The sequence below is a fragment of the Lampris incognitus genome, chromosome 7 (genome assembly GCF_029633865.1).
Source record: "Lampris incognitus isolate fLamInc1 chromosome 7, fLamInc1.hap2, whole genome shotgun sequence".
In the NCBI taxonomy this organism is placed as follows: Eukaryota; Metazoa; Chordata; class Actinopteri; order Lampriformes; family Lampridae; genus Lampris; species Lampris incognitus.
In genome coordinates, this window is record NC_079217.1 from 11001648 (window position 1) to 11017757 (window position 16110).

At 44.9% G+C, this 16110-nt stretch overlaps 1 protein-coding gene across 2 annotated transcripts in view; it reads left to right on the forward strand.

The window, feature by feature from the left end:
- The window catches only part of cux1b (cut-like homeobox 1b), a 72599-nt gene that overhangs the window by 6306 nt on the left and 50183 nt on the right, over positions 1-16110 (forward strand). For both annotated transcript variants that reach the window (XM_056283072.1, XM_056283071.1), the window contains exon 2: positions 12239-12349. In XM_056283072.1, the coding sequence (XP_056139047.1) occupies positions 12239-12349 (111 nt within the window). The remainder of the gene's footprint in view (positions 1-12238; positions 12350-16110) is intronic.

The following is a 16110-nucleotide window of genomic DNA, read 5'->3' on the forward strand; positions in this document are numbered from 1 at the left end:
CAGCAGAAAACTACCACAAATTATGATGATTCAACCACCCTGTATTTACAGGTGTGTGCGTGTGTGTGTGTATATATATGTGTGTATGTGTGTGTGTGTGCGCGTGTGCGCATTTGGCTCATTGGATGGAAGTGTTTTGTGTTGAATAGAAAATTTGCTGTGTGTTTTATTGTCAGTTAAGTTTTACTTTCAGAAGCTGTAGATGAGCTAACAAGTCTGATCATGGTCTAACTACCTGTATTTCATCTGGAAAAAAAAAACACAGAGAAGTTTTTGTCCTCCCAGTTTGTTGGGGTGAAACAAAGTCATTGTGTTGCTAGTGTGAATTGTAGCGGTCTTACCTTTAAATCGTGTAAATCCCCGTCATCCTGGTCATAATAATGCGGGGGCCCAACCTAAGGCAAGATCAAAATAACACTAGGCAGCGTTGTTTCAATGTATTTATAAATCACCATTAAGAAATGACACAATTCTGTAGCTGTTAATAACACTAGACATCCTCTGACAATACCTTAACCTCTCCCTGACCTTTGACCTGAGCAGCTGTCAGACTGGAACCAGGGTTCAGAGGTGGCCTGACCTCGCAGATCTCATTATGACCTGGACTGTCTGGCTGGCCTAACCTTTGGAGCTAACAGATGATGACTTTGCCATCTGTTTTCCCTTTAACGGAGCTAACTGCCTTGAACTTGAACTTGCTTTGTGGACGACGGAGAGCGGGACAGACTTGTTTGTAGCTAAAAGCACTGGTTGTGAAAATGGTTTCACAGTTAGCCTAGACTATTCTCCCTCACCTGTAAGTTTTTTTTTCTTTTGATTTCACAAAGGACAAGGTGACTTGTACCATGCTATACAAATGAGCTGTTGAAGCTTAGATATTAAGTCTTCACTCGGTTTCTTTGAGTTCATTTCTCTTATGAATCATTTGTGTTATCAGTTAAGATATGGGATGTGGTAAGATGACTGCTCTGTATTTGGAGTGGCTTTCGCTGTACAGAATGAAAAGTGTGAAAATCTGTGTAGACTGCCCAACCTCCTACACTCCATGTTGTTGGGGTGAGAGTTGTCTTCTCAAGGTGGGGAGGGGGGGGAGGGGGACTGAGTGTTTAGTAGACGCGAGCCCATCCGTTGACTGCTGTCTGACCCCGAGTTCAGCCTTATGGTTATTAATAGGCCCAGAGGCCTCCAACTTCCAGGAGCCCCTCTGATCAACTCCAGATGTGGAATGGCAGAGGACAATTCTTAGTTACCCTATCCATGTTTCACATGAGGCAGAACGTGGGGAGATGGGCATGTCGAGAGACTGATAAAGAAGGAGTCATGGAGAGAGAGAGACCCTTTCACAGCGGGACTGTGTTTTGTGAGTCTTTGTTTTCATGTCTCTTTTTTTTTCTTTTCTTTATTATACTCCCTGCCCCCAGACCAAAAGACCATAAAAAACGTATGGCATCACCATGGTGACCATAATAAGCACCTATAAAACAGCGTGTAAACTGTAAAATAATACAAACAGACTAGAGCAGCACTGACTGACTGGCTGTCTGAATGGCCGCCTTCCGCCATAAAACTATTTGAGAGCCAGACTGAAGGAATGCCTTGGAGGCTGCGGTGGCTGTCACGACACATGAAAGGATTAGGCTCTGCGTTTTATCTCCTCTTTATCTGATGGTAATGGATAAGCTGAGTGTAGCGTATCATCTGACACTCAGACCCAGGGTTTGATGTTTTAGTTGGGTGAGGGTTTGTTGAGTTGACCGCTTTAGTCTATTGATTGCTGTTTGATGGTTTTGATATGTAGGCTGTACGGAACAGGTCAGGCCTTTTTATGCAGTGAAGGCTCCAAATAGCTTTTAGCTGTCCTTCGCCCCCCTCCCTGTTTCTCTGGCGCTTCGTTTGATGTTCGGATCAATCAATAGAAAGAGCTTCGGCCGTTTACACATGCTCCAGCTTACTTCCCCACTGTGTTTGATTCGTTTTCCCTCATTGTGTGAGCGCCATATCACATTCTCTCGACACAGAATAAATGATATAATTACAGCCCATTACTTAGCCTAATGCAAGCTAATTATTCTGTCATTACTATTAGGATTAGCTATGCTCATTCTCCTTCTTTTGCTGTGTGTGTCCCCTGCATTTTCCACTGAAAATTGTGCAAGTACAACAGACTCTCTTACTCATACAGTCTGGTCACAGTTGTCACTAGACAACTCTGTCTGTTGTCTTGGCTAGACAACTTTGTCAAGGTTGCCACTAGACAACTTTGTCCAGTGACAACCTTGGTTAGGCACATAAGTCGTAATAAGGAAAGGCTAGCCTAGTCAGTCGTTTTTACATAGCTTTTCACTTTATGCATGTAACTAAACGTTATGTTTATGGTCAGCGGGAAAGCTCACTCTATTGTGTCATCATTAAGCTCTGAGGCAATTACTGCATACCACTAGGCTAACACAAGACTTAATCACAGAGTGGAAACAGGCATCGTGCAAATGAGAAGTTTTTGAACTAAAGACACCTGGTGTTGATGCAGATCTCTTTATCTCTTAACGTTGCCAGTTGCGCTGAAGACCAAGCTAGCTGTCCGTATATGGAATTCAAAGAGAATTACAACAAATCAAATAGTGGGCTAACTTAATGAGAGCAGAGTAAATACTAATAGAATTAGAACAACTTTGCACAGTGCTCCATTGTTTAAACGCATTGCTTAGGCCATGTAGGTTAGCTGCTACACAGTCCATGATGAGTTGACGTCCGCAGCTTTGTTTTAGCTCGCCTGCACTAATGGAGTCGTTGATGACTGGGAGTTGCTGGTGTGTATTTGCTGTGTTATGTAGGCTTATGATGAGGATTTCAGTCAGATTCCAGAGTGTTTTGGACCTTGGTTTGTACATTCACTCCAGAGCCCTGAGAGCTCCATTCTTCTTCCAGACTTGATTAATCCCTATCACCCCTCTCCATGATCGCGGTTTCCATTTTTTAGCCCCTATCTCTGCACTCATCCCCTCCCCAATCTCTTCCCACTGGCACAGAATGGCTTCCTGGCAGAATCGAGGCATTAATTCAAGGATGAGAGGTGTGATATTCTCTCTCTCTCTCTCTCTCTCTCTCTCTCTCTCTCTCTCTCTCTCTCTCTCTCTCTGTCTGTCTGTTCTGTTTGTAATGCGTGGCCTTTATCGTAGCTGAAACAGCTCACTACCCTCTGATCCTATCTCAGATCTCAATATCCCAGCCGTTCCACCCTGTAAACGCAGGGATGAAATATCTTGCCCCTTCACCAATGCATTATACCCTAGCATATCGCCAAACCTCTCTCCTCTTCTCGCACACTCCACACCCCTCACCTTTCGTGACACAGGCCTCCAGCTAAATGCAAACCCTATGAAATGAGAGCAAGTGTGTACTCCCTCTATACCAGAAACCTACCAGGTCTCATTATGTGTGGACTTAGGCTTATGCTTGGACTCTGGAAGCCTTTTTTGCAGACAACAGGTCGGATACAATAATGAATAACCCTGAGTAAGCTTCAGGAGAGTTGGGGCTTGGATGGTGGCAGGATGAAACAACTGCCAATCTCTGACCAGAGAAAAACGGATCAATACCAATGGGAATGCAGTGTAAAAAGGCTGTTTTTGATCCAGGCTTGAGTCAGCATCAGCTTGACAGCTCTTGTGCTTTTGCTAGATATGGATCTGTGGTTTTTTTTTGTTTTGTCTTTTTTTTTGTGTTGTTAAGGGAGGAGGGGGGTCTCAGGAGCCTTGGCTGTCTTGTTAAACTGTGGAGACTGTTTGGCGGACATCCACCCACACCCCTTCCACACACTTATGCACAGTTATCCACTCATGAAGGCATGTATACGCAAATGCACAGGTAGTCAAATCATCTGAGAGCTCGTTCATTGCAGTGCAAGCGCTACACGCATTAGCTGCACAGGTTGCAGGTTGGGTAAGAGTAAACTCGGAGATGGGGATTGAGCATGGTATGATTTGACTCATGCAACCCAGTGTGGTTTGCATATGCAGCATCTCCTGGCACATTTGGAGCCATGCATACACCCTGCTATGTCAGAGGAAGGAAGGAAGGCAGACTGGCAGGCAGGATTGTATTCTCTTATCTGTGCTCCTGTTGTGCTGTGTTTTGAGGGGGCGTGCCTGTGATCTGCGATCATGTACCGTGTCATTGTAGCAAGTGTGGCTGTCGCTCCTGAGTGAGCTGCCACACCACGACTCCACCCCCACACAGTAGGTCTGGCATACAGAATGCTCAGCTACATAGAAGGTGGAACAGAATGAGGGGAGATGGCAAGGGGGATTTCAGATGGTAGGCCTTACAGATCATAGATAAGCCATCTTTTCAGACGCCTTTACTGTTTACTATCATAACCACATAACAGCTTCAGACTTGTCACAGATGAAGGGAAAGATTAGTGACTGCACTGGCAGGGCAGAAAAACCTTCATCTGTGTCATACTGCTAAATGCAGAGGGTATAAAGGGCCTCCCATTGTGCACTGCACATAGAAATTTACATTTTCAAACATCAACCTCTTTTTGTAGCATGATTGATTTGTTATTACAATGCAGAACTGAATGCATTTTGTTTGATTCCTTCCGTGCATGGCTTCAGTTCAAGAGCTCCATTAGATTAATACTTAATACCAGCATTGAATGTGGAATAATTTTATTGTTGTACTAAAGGAGTAGCAAACTACTTGATACAGGTGACTCAAGAGAACACACAAACGGGGTGTTTTTACCAGTAGCAAGGGGCTTTGCTGGGAATAAAATCTGAAGCAGCCAATCTTTGTGTGATAATGACTGTCCTTATTGCTCTGCCCTGGTAACCTTGGCAGTACAGAGGACTATCAGATTAGCGCCATGTTGTGTACATATCAACAGTTTTGTTGTCATTCCTGCCGTCTATCTGCTTTTGCATCATCAGGGTACGAGGGCATAAGGAATCCCATGAAGTTTTGATGCCTCAATTAAAGTGCATCTGTCTCCCGTTATCTCATTTAGTCTGTAGTCGATATGATCACCATAATCAGACGTGCCTGATAGGAGCCTCCTTCTTAATTAATCAATCTCACTGTATCATCACCTGTGGCTCATTAGAGTAATTAGAGTGAATTAGTCAGATAGAGGGCCTCTCACTGCCTGCAGAGGAGTAGAAAGAATTTCATTAGGATGGTGGAACACATGCGCGCGCACATGCACACACACACACACACACACACACACACACACACACCTTGTGTCTGATGGCCAAGGGTAATAGGATTTGTTTAGCCATGACTGTTATCGGTGATTAGCATTATTACCACAGTGGCTGGCTAGATCATGGGTCCCTAGCCTTTTTTACATGGCAGCCCTGTTTTCTATAAAGAATATTTTCATGGCCTGGCCAGTCTGCCATCTGAAAGGGAGAGGCATGGCTTCATGACGGAAGCACTGTTTGACATTAAAACTGCAATATCTTACAGCCATTAATTCGAAATTTAACAGATTTAGAGGCTAATAAAATACAGAGCAGTTTTACCTATTGGCATGACCAGGGGCGCCCGCAGAATTTCTTTCCATGGTATGCAAAAATACCCAAACGAACAGCAAATATACTTCAATAGGCTATAACACAACAATCACCTTTCCAATATTTCATGTTCCAGTCACATTAGCCTGTGTAGTTGAACAGCTGAAGAATAGTTAATTCTAGCAAAGGCCTTCTTCATGAACTGAAATGGTAAGGTTCGGCTCCTGTTGCTGCCGTCACAATCATCCTGGAGAAAAAAGATGAGCCTGTTGTGCTGTGATATGTTTCAGATTTCTCTTGGAAAAGGGGAGCGCCAGGCACATCATTAAAAATAAACAACCATGGAGCACAGGAATAAATGCTACATACGTACGAGGTTATGCAACGAATACGCAACGACATTGACTATGGATATTGTATGTTTATCCAGTCCTTATAATTGTGGTTTGGTTTAAGGGTGGAAACACTGGGGGAGAGAGAGGACAAACATTGCGTACAGATGCAGACGGTGCCAAATTCGATGTAAACTATTGTTGTTTCTTACTCAGGGGTTTGCACAGCCGGCAATAAAGGGTCCGTGTTTACACTGCCCGGCAATAGGTGATTGTTGGGGACCACTGGGCTAGGGAGCCTCTCCTTGCCTCGTGCTCCCAAGAAGAATCGTCTTCATTCAAATTCTCCACCTTGTATTAATTCGAACACTCATTCATCATCCAAAGCGCTTATCCTGCTCTCAGGGTCGTGGGGATGCTGGAGCCTATCCCAGCAGTCATCGGGCAGCAGGCGGGGAGACACCCTGGACCATCCTTAAAACGTTCCATACCTTACATGTAACTTACCGTAACTTACCATACATTAAATGTACAGTACTTTAAATATAACTTGTCATCATACTTTAATTTACTCTACTTTAAATATACCATACTTCTGCTGAACCTTTACGGTGGAGAATATGCTACAAGGCTTTTCCCTTTTTGTACTGACTTTACAATGATGTGGCAGGACTGGGTTCCCCAAGCTACTGCACCGAGGCCTGTGCACTTGTGCGGTCATGTGTCCGTGTTCATGTCTTAGCTCACGCATGCAGGGTAGTGTGCGGGAGACTTCTTGGCCCAAGCCGTGTTGAAGTCTCTCTAGGGAGTGTTGGCAATCTGTTCCAATAGTCTTTACAGCTGACCAGACGACCAAATGAACCAAGACAGGGACCGCTGCTGTGGGCCAGCCCAGCCAAGCCAAGCAGGGCTGTTAGGGCAATCACATAGACATTACAGAGTACTTTTATGGTCTTCTGCACTCACCATGGGCTACTTCATTCCCTGCAAAACCAGGCAGACAACACTAACCAGGCACAGCTGGACATTAAAATAATACAGTAATTAATTATAATTAGTTGGTGGAGAAATCTGTGATTCTGTGATCGGCGAACGTATCGGAGAGAGTGCAATGCTACGTGGGAAATTAGAGAGGCTACAGAATCACGCCGACAAGCGCATCCCACTTGGCGTGGCTTTAGTTCCCCGAGTGCTTTCCGTACTTACTGTTGTTGGTGTTGTTGCTTAGCGACTGATTTTAAAGATCACAGCGGGCAAGAGAAAACTGAAGGGGTTCTTGCGCCCTGAAATAAATCGCTTAAAATTAGGAAATATCACAACTGCATCGAGAGCGTGTAATCATAAAGAGCTGCACTGTGTGCAGCACAGTGCTGGATCACAGGCCAAGGTCAACAATAGACGACCGCTTGTTAGAAACGGGTTATTTTTATTCTAGCGGACTGCTATGACAAGTTGCACTTGTGAGTCAAATGTGTTTTTACTTTGTTTTTTGAAAGCACTTATCTGCCAGCAGTTTTGCATGAATGAATTCCCTGTTTTTTAAGTTGAAAGCTTTATTTTTTGAGCTTCAAAGCTTTTAAAGCATTTTTTTTAAGATTTGTATTTTTAAACTTCATTTTGTCCATCAGGTTTATAAATAAATGTTGATATTTTTACAAGCAATTGAGTTTGCCCACCGGTTTTATAAAAAAAAAATATTTCTGAAGGGTCTGTAGACTTTTCTTTTTTCTTTTTTTCATTCATTCATTTTCCAAGCTGCTTATCCTAATTAGAGTCGCAGGATGCTGGAGCCTATCCCAGTGCTGGTTGGGCTGGAGGCAGGGAAACACTCTGGACAGGTCGCCAGTCCATCGCAGGGCAGACACACAGACAGACTCATTCATACCTAGGGGGCAATTTAGCATCTCCGATCCACCTGACTTGCATGTCTCCGGACTGTGGGAGGAAACCAGCGATCCCAGCGGAAATGCGGACGTGGGGAGAACACGCAAACTCCACACAGAAAGGACCCTGGCCGGGAATCAAACCCAGAAACTTCTTGCTGTGAGGGGACAGTAACGGCACTACTACTCTTACTGATACCGCTTATTGATCTGGTACTTTAACGGTGCTCTTATCTTATCAGTTCTCTTTGTTATATTTTTTTCCAAGAGAAAAAAAAAACAAATTAAGATCATAATTAACATTGCTTTATCATCTTATGTCTGGACAGAGCGTTACATTTGATAATTAACCCATATTTGTGTAAACTACTAAGAAGACACGTTAGCCCCTAGCCAACGGGTCTGACCCTTTAGCCGAGCGGTCAGTGATGTCGCCTTGTGGCGCAGTACAGTATCGAATCCCGCACCGGGCAAGAAAATAACCGGTTACATTGGTGGCAGCGGTGGGATCCGGAAGTGTGCAGATCCTCAGAAGTCTCTTCGGAGCGCGGGAAGAACAAAGCGCGAGTGCGCGCTTCCGGGAGAGGGTGACGACTGTAAACTACTAATAAGACACGTTAGCCCCTAGCTAACGGGTCTGACCCTTTAGCCGAGCGGTTAGGGATGTCGCCTTGCGGTGCAGTACACCTCGTATCGAATCCCGCACCGGGCAAGAAAATAACCGGTTACATCTGTGTGATTTAGTTAGTGAACTCTTGTGTGGGCGCTAGGCTGCTAGCGTACACGACGTACCTGAGGCGGACGGGGCAACGAGAGACGAACTACGAGCCAGGCCGTCGAAAACTGCATTTCTCTGCCTGTGTTTGATGCACTTCCGCTCGGTGTTTTGAAAGCTTGCTTGTGTTTCTGCCCTTACATGCAAAAGACCTGTTGCACTTGTGGAAACGAGCATCGTCAGCATCCACTCCAGTGAAGCGTAACCACACTTCTGACCGTTGAGTTCTTTCTCCGCCATTGCCTTTTATGACCAGGCTCTGTGTGTGTGTGTGCGCGAGAGAGAGAGAGCGAGGCAGCGAGTTGGCCCCGCCCCTCAGCTCGCGCATTCGACAGGCTCCGAGGGAGAGAGCGAGAGAAATCTCTGGATTGGGAATAGCGAACATGCATCATAGACAAATGTCTTCATTTTATTGCAAATCAGAAACGGAGTTGGTGAGATAAAAAGGCGCAAGATGACGTTTATGTAGCCTAATTAAATAGGAAATTAATTTTCTTAATTTCTCCCAGTACCGATAGCAGAACCGTTAACGTCGGAGCTTATCGATCCTACGGTCTTTACTAAATTTATTTCTGATTTTTCTCCCAATTTAAGTGGCCAATCGATCCCTGTTTTCATTCAAATACCCACCCTCGCACTGCGTGCGTTCGCCAACTGCGTCTCTCCGGCCGGCAGTCTCGAAGGAGGCGCCTCCCCGCTTCCGGGACGAGGCGACTCCGGGCCGAACCACTGCTTTTTCCGACACACACGGAGACGCGTTCACGTGACGAACACAAGCCGACTGACTCCGCCCCCCTCCCGAAGACAGCGCTGCCATTGATCGCTGCGTCATCGAGTCCGGCCATAGTCGGATCTGACGAGACCGGGGCGCGAACCCCCGGTCCCCAGTGGGCCAACTGCATCGACACAAAGCCGATGCTTAGACCGCTACACCACCGCGGACCCTAAGATTCTACCATCTTTAATAAGCACGGGTGCCCGTTTAATACCGGGTTTCGGTACCCATCCATAGGCGACAGCGCTAACCACTGTGCAACCGTGCTGCCCTGGATCTGTAGACTTTTTTTTTTGTCTTAAAAATTATATTTTTTTAATGGTTGCAGAATATTGCACAATCTATATAAAAAAAAATCCGCCATGGAATTTTAAATTTGTTTCAAAGTTGATCCAATGACATGACAAACCTTTTGGGTTTTAAATCCCCTGATGAATTCCTATGAAAGATTGATAACCCGGACCTATGTTGCTGAATTGCTGTGACATTTTGACAACCTAAAGCTTTATAAGTACTTAATGGGTGTGTAAGGGATGACAAAACATGGATGTGAGGGCCGTGATGCAGTATATAGAGCAGTTTGATGAGGACAAAATGTAGCCTCTGTGTTAACTGGTAAGTAACCTCCTATTGTACGGAGACATTTGTAGAGGTATATTTGTTTCTCACTGTAACCAGAGAAAAACCTTTTTTTTTGGTAAGGCGCCATTGTCAAATATTCCATATTGTCCAATGAATAACGGTGTGAGTCACACGTGGGTCTCTGATTAAAAAATAGCTGGAGCAAGGAAAAACTGTTCTAGCTGGACCCTCGGTTTAGAAATCCCGTGTTTCATCTAGTGTGTGGTTTATGACCTTTTCTTCTTTAAAAATATTGTCCTGAATATTGTACCGATAAAAGTCACCCAGAGCCAAAGACATGAATTTGAAAATATATTACAGCAAACCCAAGATAACTTCTTGTGAAATGGTGCTCGACTCCTGGGCGCAGCGGTATACCACGGCGTGCTCAGGTTATCAGTGTGATCGGTAGCACATTTGCCCACCTTTGACAAATTTAATTTTGAGCAAATGAAAAACTTCACTGCCAAATCATTGCACTTTAGGGGATGTCCATATCTGCACCATAATAGTAAGCTGCTACTCAATTGGACACTGTAGTGTTTTCCTTTTTGTAGCTTCTTTTTATCTTGTTTGCATTCTTGCTTTTTTTTTTCTTTCTCTCCAAACAGTCTCACTTAGGGAGTTTTTTTTTTTAATTAAAAGTTTGATGCTACTGATTTAATAGCGCATCTTTACGAAGAAAAAACGTTGCCCCAAATTATTAAGGTGCTCGTATTCTCTTTTCTCACACTCCGCTTGACTTCCGCCAACAGCTTGCAAGTAGTTCAATATCTTTTCATTTGTTAATATATTGTTCTCTGTTTGTCTGTCGCAAAATGGATGCATAGCTTCTTTTCTTTTTTTGTGAATTAGTAAGTTCTTCCTTTGCCAAAACTAATATATACAGATAAAAATAGGTCGGAAAGTAAAATCAATTAAGTGGCTCAGATTAAAATTTATTAGGCTCTTCCCCTCGTACCCAGCTTTGCATGAGCTCCTGCGCACGCTCGAATTCACTAACTGCCACCGCAGCTGCTCCGTGGCCACGGGCGGACAGGCTGCTTCATCAACTGCTCCATGGGCAGGGGAGGCAAGATGGCATGGAAGCATGTGAGCATTTTTGAGCACCCTGCGTCGCTGCGTAAAAAAAAAAGGAGAAAAAACCCACTGCGGAGCACGGTCCGCCGTGTTCATTAACTTTTTTCCCCCCATGTCAGTCTGCAGATAGAAGAAGATTGCAGTTGGTCAGGGACCTGACTTAATGCTGATGATGGGGGAGGGGGGGTTGCGTCTAATTAATACTTGATTGTGCCGTTTCTTCAGAGGAATATTTGTGTATGCAAAGTGCTGAGGGGATTGGTAGACGTTTGCATGTGCGTTTTGGGACCTTGTCAGCAGACTGGGCCACGAGGGCCCCCATAGTAATGTGTGTATTAAATGATTAGTGCGTTAGTTAGCATAATGGCCCTTCAGCAGCATTTAATCACTCTCAGGGGTGGGCGGCCTCACAGGAGGTAGAAAAGAGGTGGAGGAGAGGAGGAGGAGGGGGGTGTGGGGTTGAAAAGACAGGCAAGAACTAACTGGAGTAAGGATAGCGCTGCTGGTAGAACATGGGAGTGGATCGTCTGAAAAGGACGTAGTTGGGGAAATGAGAGAGACGTGTGCATGTCAGAGGGGGAGAATTGAACAGAAATATATGCCGGCGCAGCTCAAACACTTGGTGGCAAGAGATACAATCTTAACAAGCCCTTAAAGTCTAGTTAACATCAGCATTTGGCCCGTCGACTGGAACAACTCCCATAAACAGCTATTAATAAGAGTGTAAAATGGATCTGAATAAAAGAGGGCTCTGCCTCAGCCTTGACAACGCTGTTGTTGTTGATGATAATGGTGTTGTTGTATTATTGTTGTTATGTGGGGGGGTGTCTGGGGAAGCCAGTTAGGAATCATTCCGAGCTGTGTGTGTGTATGCTAATGCATGTGCATGTATGTTGGCAACACAAGTGCCGTGGTTGAGGGAGATATTTATGCTGAACTGCTGAGATATCACATGGTGACCACGCCACCGGTGTAGACTAACCTTCCCTGTCCTGTAACCAGTGTTGCGGTACTATTCGGCGTCCATGCCGCTACAGTGCGGCCAACCAAGTTGAGCAACGGCGATGCCTGGTCTGCTGTTCTCTAGATGGGTTCAGAAGAAACTAAAGATTTCCCCTGTAACACTTTGCCGTCTAACCAAAAAAGCACCCCCTGTCTTCCTGTTCTGAAAAATGATTTAAGTAAAACTGGAGCAAATACTGACACGTAGAGCAGTTCTCTCATCAACTGCATGAATGTTTGTGTTGCAGAAAGAACTAGATGCCACCGCCACACAGCTAGCCAACAGACAGGATGAAAGCGAACAGTCCAGGAAGAAACTCATCGACCTGAGCCGTGAGTTCAAGAAGAACACACCAGAGGTGAGAAAATTAGACACAAGCAGTAAGGTATGCACACGTAGACACAATCCACAAACGCTTCACGACTATCAGAGCTGACTTCATTCCTTTGCTGTACCTCTGTGTTCCTAACAAATCCAGCCTTGAATATTTACCGAGAAGGCACGGGAGGAGTTAACGGCTCAGAGATGCGGGCTTGGCTCTCCAAAATAGTCTCTCCATTAGTTTCCCTGAAATCCTAAAGAGACAAAACAGAAAAGCCCACGGGAGTTTGTATTATCTGACCCAGTTTTTTTTGTTTTTTTGTTTTTTTTGTTTTTTTTTCATGCTTGCAGAAAGTGTGGTCTGTGTCTGTGTGCGTGTGTGTGTGTTGGAAAGAGTGTATGTGTCAGAGAGAAAGAGAGAGTGTGACAACAATACTAAGTGGGATCAGGGGGGAATTCTGTCTTGTTCCTGTGTTCCCATCACTTCTCCTGGGAATATTTGTTTCATCCCTGTTACCAAGGCAACATGCTCATTTTAAGCCACACAGCGAAAACAAAGTATTGTTGTGTTATTATTGGTAATGTCACCATGGTAAATTATTGATGGTTGTATGAATTATGCATGAATGAAGAGCGTGGATAGAAGATCCTCAACTCTCCATAGAGTAGACAGTAGGCCTAATGTATTTACCACACAATGAGGATTTTGGCTATAGACTTTAGAATATAGCCGAACCTTGTAGAGGAATAGCCACCAGACAAAACAATGCTTGCATACAAAAGATGCTGATGATGCCCTACACGTTCATCTTTAATGTCAATTCAAAGCACAACTACATAGTACCTGACAACCAACATGGAAGGGCAAGGAGACTGGCATAAACAGGGCAGACACATATATGCTTGAACACACACACACACACACACACACACACACACACACACACACAGATGTCACAGTTGGGCAAATACAACCAGGAAGGACGTATTCGGATACACATATGAAGAAGTCAGCAAAAACATGTGCACACACAAAAACATGCGCACAAACAGATAGATAGAGCTATGTATGTAAAGAGGGGTGTATATAGAGGTAGTTAGACACACACACACGCACACACGTATACAATCTACACATACACAAATGCACACAGAGGCAGATAGCCTAGATCACAGGGAACAGGACACACACAGTCATCAATGTAACAAGGCTGTGATTTAGGAAGACTCCTCTGGCGTCTGTGTGGCCCCTGGCATCTCCCTGGTATGTGGAGGAGGAACCTGAGCCAGGCCAGAGGAGCGACAGACTTCATTACTGGAAGTTTAACAGGCTCAATAGGAATCGGTGCTAAAACTCTATATGACTTGTGTTCCAAATAGTTTTGCACACGTTTGTCAGCCTGCGCTTATAAGGTGTGTTTGTAGGGCGGTATTTACCCCTTGTGTGTGTCCGTCGACCGGCCTATAGAACAGTCAGTCAGGCCTCTGTGGTCCAGAGCAGTCAGCAGAGATCACAGTCACATCAGATCGGACTGCATTAGGCTGAACGAGAGTCTGTCTCTGATCCATTATTCAGCAACCAAGAGACCGGCCGATGTAGACTCTGTCTAGTCTGCTGAGCCGTACTCGGCGTGAACCGCAGTCACGGCCCGCATGATAACATGCAGAAGCACACACATGCACTGACACACACATGCTTGCTCACTCGAAGGCTCCGTGGTGTTTTCTGGGAGTAGTGCAAAAGAAATGCTGTGTGAAAACAAAGTTTTTATAATTCATTAGGGCTGACACACTGTGAAAAAAAATTTTTGGAATGCGTCTTGCTTCGCTTCCTCGGTTATTTGAATTATTAATCCAGTTCTTAATTTCTTTTTAGATAGCGAGGGCTCTTCTGCTGTGTTATTGTAGAGGTAAAGGGTGGAAATGCTTGTAAAATTTCCCAAAGATTTCCAGCCAGAGGCTATAGTAGTAAAACTACTTTGTTTTTTTTTTTAAGTGTGTGTGTGTTTGTGCACACATAAAACATCCCCAAAATTGTTGGCCAGCGGCGCAGTAGTAAAACAACTGTGTGTGCCTGCATGTGTGTGTTTGTTTTGTGTGTTTAGCTCCGGGGCAGACAGACAGCGAATGGGAGTTCCATACTCCCTGGAGGATTCCTCGGGCTGGCCTGTCTGCTGTCTGCCGGCAGCTCACACACCAGCCATCCATCTCCCACCGCCTGCCCCCTTCTGTGCTCCTCACACACACACGCACACAAACACACACACACACACACACGCACATTGTCCACGGTGTCTGTGTGTTCATTGTTATGTTATACGGTCATAAATCTTTGGTCCTGCTGGGGGGAGGGTAGGTGATGCAGCAGAGAGTGGACCAGAGGAGACTTTGGGGTTTTTAGATTGTGTGTGTGTGCGTCGGGTAGGAGGGTGGAGCTTTTACGTGTTATTTGAAGACGTGTATCATTGTGGTCACTGCGTGTTCTTCTGTTGGAGCTCATCAAGGTTACTTCAGCTAAGAATACGTCTCGGGAGGACGAAATAAACATTTCAGCAGTGTGAGAAAACACTCAAAATACAGTGTGTGTGTGTCCGTGGATGTGTGTTGTGTTGTGTTGTGTTGTGGCGTGGTCTGTGTGCATGTTTGTGTGCAGGTGAAATTGATTCTATAAGCTCTACCTTCATAATGTACTGATAAAACAAACAAGAAATTAATTCCAACCCCCCCCGTCTATTTGGATAACAGCCAAAACGTGAGTAGAAAAGAGGAAACTCATATAGAAATTGAGAAGGACTATAGATACATTAATAGGCATTAATATGCTCCCTATTTTCGCTTTTCAACATTGAATGCCAGAAATAACTACCTGGGTGCATTCTTAAACGAAGTGAATCAGTAAAAAAACAAACAAAAAAAGCCCAAAATAAATTAAATGAATGACTGTAATGAGAATAGAAACCAACAGGGGCTATCTAAAAACTGCTACCAAACTGAAATCAAAATGGAAAATATACCAACAAAGCCTAGTGCAAATCACAGAATTGGCATCCCCGTAGCATGCGTGGGTGATTTGTGTGTGTGCCCATCGTGCATGTCTGTGTGAGAAATGACGAGACCAAGTGGGGTATCATTATTTCTTGCAGGGGGGTGTTGAATTGGCCCAGACAAACGGCCACAGCGACCCCTGATGAGGTAACAATAGAGAGGGGTCAGCACGGTCATGACCTGTCCTCAGCTCCAGACTAGCCCAGACAAGTAGCCTGTCTGGACTGGCCTGGGATTAGGCTAGCCTCAGACACTGGTCCCAGGTCAGTTTAGCATACACAACAGCAGCAAGGTCTGGGGCTAAATTGCTTTTTAGACGGAGGCTTCTAATAGGTGCAGCGCCTCACTAGCACACATCTGTCGTTGCCCTACTTCACATCTTCACCGGGCAGCTTTTGTGTACGTCTGTGTCCAGGAGCTGTGCGGAGCCAGTGCGCCTGCACATAATGTCCTATTCTGCTATTCTGCTTTGCTTTTTAACAGTACAGTACGCTCCAGTTCAGTTTGTCAGGATGTAGGCTCAGTTAACAGGCAGCGTGGTGATTTGCATGTTCCCCCGATACATACTCGACTGGCTATCTCATCTGAAAGCGCTGACTCCTGCTGGAAAATCATGCAGTGGGACTTTAGGGACAAAAGGCATTTGCTTTATCATAAAAAAAATGGCATGCACACAATTTGCATTTACTATAGGCCTACTCTGTCGCTTTCTGTCTCTCTCTGTGTTTCTCTCTCTCCTTTGCACGTGCTCTC